This window comes from Microtus ochrogaster, unplaced genomic scaffold, assembly GCF_000317375.1.
Source record: "Microtus ochrogaster isolate Prairie Vole_2 unplaced genomic scaffold, MicOch1.0 UNK90, whole genome shotgun sequence".
Taxonomy (NCBI): Eukaryota; Metazoa; Chordata; class Mammalia; order Rodentia; family Cricetidae; genus Microtus; species Microtus ochrogaster.
The window spans coordinates 686,108-694,721 of NW_004949188.1; the positions used below are offsets into that span (position 1 = coordinate 686,108).

At 47.2% G+C, this 8,614-nt stretch overlaps 1 protein-coding gene across 2 annotated transcripts in view; it reads left to right on the top strand.

Annotated features, from left to right (window-relative positions):
* CUNH19orf57 (chromosome unknown C19orf57 homolog) overlaps nt 1-8,614 on the top strand; it is a 25,215-nt gene that overhangs the window by 2,176 nt on the left and 14,425 nt on the right. For both annotated transcript variants that reach the window (XM_013355077.2, XM_013355076.2), the window contains one exon: nt 6,730-6,904. In XM_013355077.2, the coding sequence (XP_013210531.1) occupies nt 6,730-6,904 (175 nt within the window). The remainder of the gene's footprint in view (nt 1-6,729; nt 6,905-8,614) is intronic.

Here is an 8,614-nt window from a genome sequence, read left to right on the forward strand (position 1 = left end):
CAGGCTGGTCTCGAACTCACAGAGATCCGCCTGCCTCTGCCTCCTGAGTGCTGGGATTAAAGGCGTGCGCCACCACCGCCCGGCCAGACTCATTTTTAAAATAGCAGGCATGGTGGCCCGTGCTTGTAGTCCCAGTGACTTGCTAGCCAGCCAGTCTAGCCTACTAGGCGAGTTCCACATCAGTGAGAGACCCTCATAAAACAATGTGGGCTGAGCAGTTGGCTCAGTGACTGACGCGCATGCTGCGCCAGCACGAGGACCTGGGTCTGGATTCCAGAATATAATGGTGCCTGTCTGTGACCCCAGCACTAGAGGGGGAGGAGACAGCTAGTCTAGACACAACAGGGAACCCTGGGTTCAGGGAGAGAGTAACCCCGGCACTAGATGGTGTGGGGGGGAGTGGAGACAGCTAGTCTAAACGCAACAGAGAACTCTAGGTTCAGGAAGAGATCTTATTTCAAAAAAAATAAGATGTAGGACCATAGAGATGGCTGCTTTTCCAGAAAACCCGAGTTCAGTTCCCAGAACCCACATGGAAGCTCACAACCAACTGTATGTAAACCCTGTTCCACACCCTCTTCTGGTCTCCAAGAGCATGCATGTGGTAGTGGTGCATAGACATACGTGCAGGCAAAATACCCAAACAAGTAAAATGTAAACATTTTAGAACTTAGAAAGGAAGACCCCTAATACTGACCTGTGACCTCCACATGCTCACTTGTGATATTTTATTTGTATTTTAATAAATGAAGCTTGCCTGAAGACCAGAACACAAAACAGCCACACAGGCTGGGCAGTGGTGGCACACACCTATAATCTCAGCACTAGAGAGAAACATAAAGAGGGATGAGACAGGAACTCACTCTCTTTCAGTCTGAAGATTTCACGGAGGTAAGAGCTCTCTAGTGGATTGGCTGCTTTTCTGATCTCCAGCTTGAACCCCAGTATCTGTCGCTAGGTTTTTCTGATCTCCAGCTTGAACCCCAGTATCTGTCTCTAGGTTTTTCTGATCTCCAGCTTGAACCCCAGTATCTGTCTCTAGGTTTTTATTATTCATGCTACTCTCACTCACACCCAGGCAAGGGCACTGGCACACATGTAGGTAACACACACACAAAGGTAAAAGGCTCTTGAAGAATGACGCTTGGCATTGTGTTCTGGCCTATGCACCTGTACTCCCTCCCACACACTATCTGGCTGAATCTGGTCCTGAACTCCTCTGGGTTCGGGTGACCCTCCTACCTTAGTTTTCTGAGTAGTTGGGACCACACATACCACTACCATACCCAGCTCTTGATAACACTTAATTGTTGCTTTTCACCAGAATGCTAATACGATGACCTTAAGCTCCTTAAAAGATGGTGAAGTTTTAGTACGGGCAAGTAAGAATAACAGGAATTACAGAGGCCATACAGTAGAGTGAAAGTTCTCTAGCATCTCTTCTAGCCACTGGTCCTAAGGCCAGGGGACCAAGAGGTCTTTCCCACTTCATTCCGGTTTCAGGACGATTCCTGCACAGGGCGAATGCCAGATCAACTGCTGTGTGGCAGTTTGTAATCGAGATTTCAAAAGATTGGCTGGTAGGGCTCTGCTCCCCTCACTGTGGGTAAAGTAGTCTGTGCCTCAGTTCCCAGTCACGTAAACGAGTTACAGGAAATGCAGCTGCCTTGATTTGTGTTTGCAGTGCTGGGGATGCACCAGGGCCTCCTGCTGCCAGCCAAATGCTCTACCACTCTGATTGCCGCTAGCATAAAAGCCAGACAAAGGTATCCCTCGGTCTTCTGACTGGCCCTGGGTATGTCTTTGGGTGTCAGCTGCTGACCCCCACTCATGGCAACTGTGACAGTGTCGTCAAGGTTAGCCATCTCATGACCTGTTGACCTTGCCCTGTCTAAATAATAAAACCCACCTGTCGAGTTCCCTGCTAGAGGCCACCAAGCAGCCACTACTTGACTCCACCATCTGTGTGCCTTCATGAGAGAAAAGGGACCCTCTTGGTTCCTGATGTCCTAAACTATCATGCATATGTATATTTGTGGGTGGAATTTTTTGTTGTTTTTGTTTATTGTGCACCTGAGTATTTTGTTGGGAAATACCGTGAATGGTAATGAGAAAAATATGCATTTCCCCCTTCAAACTAAAAACTTAAGTCTACCATTTCTTGATTGCACTGAAAAAATAACTACCTAGCCTGTGGTTTTCCCATTGCTAGCCCATCCTCCACCAAGTTCTTGCTCTTCCACACCTCTCTCCTGGTTCCTCCCCCTGGATTCTCAGTTTTAAGGAACCCTGGATCTGTCTCCCTTCCCCCTCGTGTGAGAGGCCATCATTCCCCACACTGACTGGTCTAGCAAAGTTCCAGTGGGACCTTGAAACCGGTGAGTATAACATGACTAATAAAAAGCCCAGAGACAAAGCTGGGCGGTGGTGGCACGCCTTTAATCCCAGCACTCGGGAGGCAGAGGCAGGCGGATCTATGTGAGTTCGAGACCAGCCTGGTCTACAAGAGCTAGTTCCAGGACAGGCTCCAAAGCCACAGAGAAACCCTGTCTCGAAAAAAACAAAAAAAAAACAAACAAAAAAAAAAAGCCCAGAGACAGATATAGGGGTTCAAGCTGAAAGATCAGAGAAGCAAAGCAGCCAACCACTAGAGAGCTCTTACCTCTGTGAAATCTTCAGACTGGAAGAGAGCGAGTTCCTGTCTCATCCCACCTTATATTCCTCTCTAGTGCTGGGATTAAAGGCATGTGCCACCACGGCCCAGCCTCTATGACTAACTAGTGTGGCTGCTGGGATTATAGGTGTGTGCCACCATCCTGGCTTGTATGACTGACTAGTGTGGCTACCTTTGCACTTTGATCTTAAGACAAGGTTTATTTATTAGATTATAAGCAAAATATCACCACAGGTAAGGCTGGGACATGGAGATTTTGAGAGGATGTTACCGTTACTAGTGAATTCCAGTATAGCTAATAGTTGGTTGCAGACTTTTTTCAAAAAGTAAATGAATTTTCCATGATTAAATATCTTAAAATTTATGACAGAATATAAGATGTTAACATATTTTAAGTCAATAAATAAGGTAAAATCCAGTTTCCAGGCATTGAGGGATGGTTCAGTTGATAAAGTGCTTGCCTTGTAACCATGAAGACATGAGTTCAGTCCCCACACCCATATAAAAGCTAGGTATGGTGACATGCGCTTGTATTCCCAGTAGTGGAGTGGAGGAGCAGAGACAGGTCCATTACTGGAGCTTGTGGGCCAGCCAGCCTAGCCTTCTAGGCAAGTTCCAGGTGAGTGAGAGACTCTCTAAAGCAAGGGACAAAACCTGTCTTAGCTACTGTTCTGTTGCTGTGGGAGACACCATCACCAAGGCAACTTAGAGAGTACTTGATTGGGGGCTTGCTTACAGTTTCAAAGGGTGACTTCAAGACCATCAGGGCGAGGGTGTAGCAGCAGGCAGACATGGCATTGTAGCAGTAGCTGAGAGCTTACATGTAGCAGGCCCAGAGGAGGTGGCAGGGAGAGGAGAGAGAGAAAGACTGAAACTAGACCTGCTGTGTGGGCTTTTGAAATCTCCAACAAGACCACACCTCCTAACCAGTGGACAAAGGCAGAAGTAGTTTACCTCTGAGTTCAAGGCCAGCCTGGTCTACAGAGTGAGTTCTAGTACCTCCAGGAGCTACCTAGAGAAACCTTGTCTTGAAAAAACAAAACAAACTAATCTTCTCTCTTTTCTGTGCTGAGTATGAACCCAGGCCTGCCCATACCAAGCAAGCTGCTGTTTGTGAGCAATCTCAGGCAACCAGACAAAGCTATTTTTTTTTTGTCTTTTGTGGCGGAGAGGTGGGGACATAGAAACATAAGGAATTCCTGAGCCCACAGCGCTGGTTGGAGAGCATGGGCAGTGGTGTGGACAGAGGATGGACACCTGCAGGGTCTTAGTGAGGGCGCTGCTCCGCAGATGCACAGCAGCAGAGCAGAAGGAAGGGCTGGAGGGCTGGGGCATGGCTTAGCAGTAGAACACTTGGCTAGCATACCTCAGGTCCCCAGTTCCATCCTGTCCCTATAGTACGTTCACGTTCATGCAATAGGTGTAGCGCGTGTGTCTCTGTACAGAGGTCAGTGTCAGATGTCTCCTCAGTCACTCTTTGCTTTGAGTCAGGGTCTCACCAAATGGGCCAACAAGATCCAGGGATTTGTCTTTCTCTGATGCTACAAAGTAGGGACTACAGTCTTAGGCCACCATTCCTGGCTCTTTTTTTTTTTTTAGACAGGGTTTCTCTGTAGCTTTGGAGCCTTTGTAGACCAGACTGGTCTTGAACTCTCAGAGATTTGCCTGCCTCTGCCTCCTGAGTGCTGGGATTAAAGGCGTGCGCCACCACTGCTTGGCAGACTTTTTTTTTTTATTTTTGTCTTTTTTTTTTTTTTAAGACAGGGTTTCTCTGTCTGTACAGCCCTAACTGTCCTGGAACTAATTCTTATAGATCAGGTTGGCCTCAAACTCACAGAGATCTGCCTACCCTCCTGAGTGCTAGGGTTAAAGGTGTGTGCCACCACCACCCAACTCTATTCCTGGCTCTTCCATGCATATTGTAGATCTAACTCAGGTTCTCATACTTGAATTGTGTAGCAAGTCTGACTGAATTCCAGAAAGAAAATATTCCGGTTTGGTTTTTCTATTTTGTTGTAGGAAGAAGCCCAGTATGCAGTAGGTGCTCTATAAATGTCCAAAGGACTCTTATAACAAGCGTTCTTTTGGGCCACTAACTAGCTCCCAAGTCATGACACAGAAACTTGTTATTAGTTATGAATGTTCAGCCTTATCTTGGCTCTTGTTTTAATCTGATTCTCTTTATCTACATTTTGCCTGAGGGCTTTTTAACCTTTCTTCTTTCTGTGTGTCTTACTTCCCTGTTTCCTGTGGCTGCCTGGCTGGTGGCTGCCTGGCTTCTGACCCAGGTGTCTCCCTTTCTTTCTCCCTTATTCCTTGAACCTAGACTCCTCCTTCTCCTCATTCTCTCTGCCCACCAACCCCGCCTATCCCTCTACTGCCTAACTATTGGCCATTCAGTTATGTTTTTTATTAGAACAGTCAGGAGCCTTAGGCAGGCAAGGTGAAACAGCAACCTATCTTTACTTAATTAAACAACTGCCATTGGGTTTTTATTGTTGTTGTTGTTTGTTTGTTTGAAAAATGGTCTCATGTAATCCAGGCTGGCCTCAAACTCTCAATCCTTCTATCTTAGCCTCGCAAGTGCTAGAACTAAAGGCATGCACCGCCACCTGACTTCTGTGTGCTCAGCGCTTTAGACTACTGAACACTACTGCTGACTTGTACACTCCTCTAGTCAAAACAGGAAGAAAGAGAAGGACAAGCTCAGCTTGTGTGTGGCTCAGTCATAGGGGAGCAGGTGTAAAAAGCCGAATGATCCTGTTCTGTCCTGTAGCGCCCGTGCCACTACAAGACAGTACGTATGGTACGTGAGCCAGGAACTAAGCTGGAGACTTAAAAACACAGAGACACAGACAGATCCATGGACACGGGTCATTCTTGATACGAGAATGCCTAGAATGCCCAGTTTATGAGCAGGGGAAGCTTATATAGGGATCCTTAGCCACGCCCAGCTCTTGGGATCTTTTAGCTGTGGGTCTCATCAGCCTGCCATCAAGGTCTCAGAGCAGCTGCAGGCAAAGAAAGTCAAGGGGTCAGGGCTCTATAGTTCCCAACATACAGGAGATGACCTGACGCCTTCCAGAGGCTAGCAGAAGTACTGTCACTGTCAAGTGAAAAGGAAAGCCATGGGTAAGAACGGGAGGGTGGTGGGGACCTCAGACATGGTTCCACCATTTGAACTGAGACCTGCCTCACTTCTCCCAGAGGAGAGGGGGCTTGGTCCCACTTGTCCCATGTGGTTTGGAGCCAAGGTGCTTCAAGATGAAATCTCAGGAGCCGGAGGATGCTCTATTCTTCCATAGGACCTGAGCTCAATTCCCATCTCCCACATGAGACTCACAACTGTCTGTAATTTCAGTTGCAGAAGCTCTGATGCCCTCTTTGGCCCCTGTAGGTTCCACATATGGACATGAAATACAGACATACATGCAGATGAAATACCCATATACATAAAATTTTAAAAATAACGTAAATAAAAGATTCTATCACAGTCATGGCCAAATTAATAGATTAAAGCTGAGGTGATGGTTCAGTGGTGAGGTGGCACACTTGTAATCCCAGCACTGGGGAGGCAGAGGCAGAGTGTTCCCTGGGCCTAACCGCTATCTCAAACAATAAGCTGAGTGACTCCCGGGAAATTACACTATATGTTCACCCCTGGCCCCCATGCACATGCACAGACAGGTACATTTGCACATGGACACATAAAGCCCTTGAATCAGCTTCCAAAATGCAGGTTACCTATCATTCCTGCATTTTGGAAGCTGGGGCAGCAGAACAGAGAGTTCATGGACAGCCTTGGCTACAGGTAAGATCCTGTCTCACCGGAAAAAAAAAGAATCTAATTGTATGACCACATGAGAGAATGGGTCCTGGGTCTTGAATGGGGCTCCCTCCCATCTCCCCATTACCAGGTTAGCACCAAAACTGGCCTTCCTGCCCTCAACACGGACCCACTCACCTATAGTCTAGCTGTGGTCCTCCTGTGCTAAACTGACAACCATGCTGTGCCTGATCTGCATCCCTGCCCCTCACTTCCCTCTCCAAACCAGGGGACAGCCTCCCTTCCTCAAAACCGTCTAAGAACCCACGGCTGAAAGACCCCCAGGGAAGCCCCCAGAGCTCCATGCTGATGCAGTCACACCATTCCAGAGAGTCGGAAGACAGCCCAGAACCTGCTGCCTCTGTAGAGCCAAGTGGGGAGGAATCACAACCCACAGCTTCCAGGTAGGTGGCTCAGAACCGGCCCAGCTTGGTTACAGTTAACACCGATCCAGGCTGGGAGGAAGTTCAGTTGGAAAGGCACTTCTTTTCACAAGCCAGAAGACTGGAGTTCCACCTCCAGAACCCCTGTGAAAACATCTCAGCATGGTGCTGAGGAGGAAGGACAGGTGGACCCCTGGGGCTCACTGTCCAGCCAGTATAGCCTAATTGGTGAGTTTCAGACCTGAGGTTGAACTCTGGGTGCATGCATGTTCATGCACACACATAAAAACAGGCCAGTTATGACAACACACACCTTTAATCCCAGCACATGGGAAGCAGAGGCAGGTAGATACCTATTAGTTTGAGGCCAGCCTGGGTTACATAATGAGACCGCATTTCCAAAAGAAAGGAAGAGATGAAGGAAGAAGGAGAGAAGGAAGGAAGGAAGGAAGGAAGGAAGGAAGGAAGGAAGGAAGGAAGGAAGGAAGGAGAGAGAAAAGTGGAATTAGGAGGAGCAAAATGACTGGTAACTGATGTCTTTGAGGAAGACAGTGTGGGCTAGGTGACCACATTTACTGAATTAATAATATTGAGGCTGCCGGGCGGTGGTGGCGCATGCCTTTAATCCCAGCACTCGGGAGGCAGAGGCAGGCAGATCTCTGTGAGTTTGAGACCAGCCTGGTCTACAGAGGCTAGTTCCAGGACAGGCTCCAAAACCACAGAGAAACCCTGTCTCAAAAAAAAAAAAAAAAAAAAAGAATATTGAGGCTTGGAGCTGGAGAGATGGCTCAGTGGTTAAGAGCCCTGACTGTTTCAGAGCACCCGAGTTCAATCCCAGCACCCACATGGCAGCTAGCAACTGTCTATACCTCCAAGCTCTTACATAGACATACATGCAGGCAAAACGCCAATGCAAATAAAATAAAAGTAAAATAAAAAAAATATTAAGGCTTGTGCTCAGCCCAGTATAAGTTCTCCATGTATGTCTGTCTGATTTCAGGTCGCAGCAGACTTGCTAACAGTGGCACCATGAAGCCACAAGTGTTGGCTCTGCAGACTTGTGTGAGCCACACATCACCTAATCCTCCCAGAAGGTCACAGAGATTTAATCCTTTGCTAAGCCAGTGGGGATGCACTGCTGTGAGGCCTCCCAGTCTACAAACATAGGGGAAGGGACAAGAATTCTATCCATCTTGTGCTATTTTTTTGTAATGTTCACTAAGAAATAGCACCTATCGGGCTGAAGAGATGGCTCAGTGATTAAGAGCACAGGCCTTCCAGAGGTCTTGAGTTCAATTCTCAGCAACCACATGGTGGCTCACAACCATCTATAGTGGGATCTGATGCCCTCTTTGCGATAACAGTGTACATGCAGAAAGAACACTCACATACATAAAAAAATAAATCTCTCTTTGAAAAAAAGAAGAAATACCACATATAGAGAAAAAGACAAAAAGAAAACCAATATAAAACAAACAGCAAAATGTGGAGAAAAATCTTGCTGGTGCTCCAGAAGCCACACAAATGACCTCAGTGTAAAACTTGTTATTCCCTCTGCAGTGCTGGGATGGAATCCAGCCTCTTGTCCGTGTTCTACCAAGCTACCCCAGCACCTAAAAATATTTTTAAAAATATTTGTTTTGGGGGGCTGGAGAGATGGCTCAGAGGTTAAGAGCATTGCCTGCTCTTCCAAAGGTCCTGAGTTCAATTCCCAGCAACCACATGGTGGCT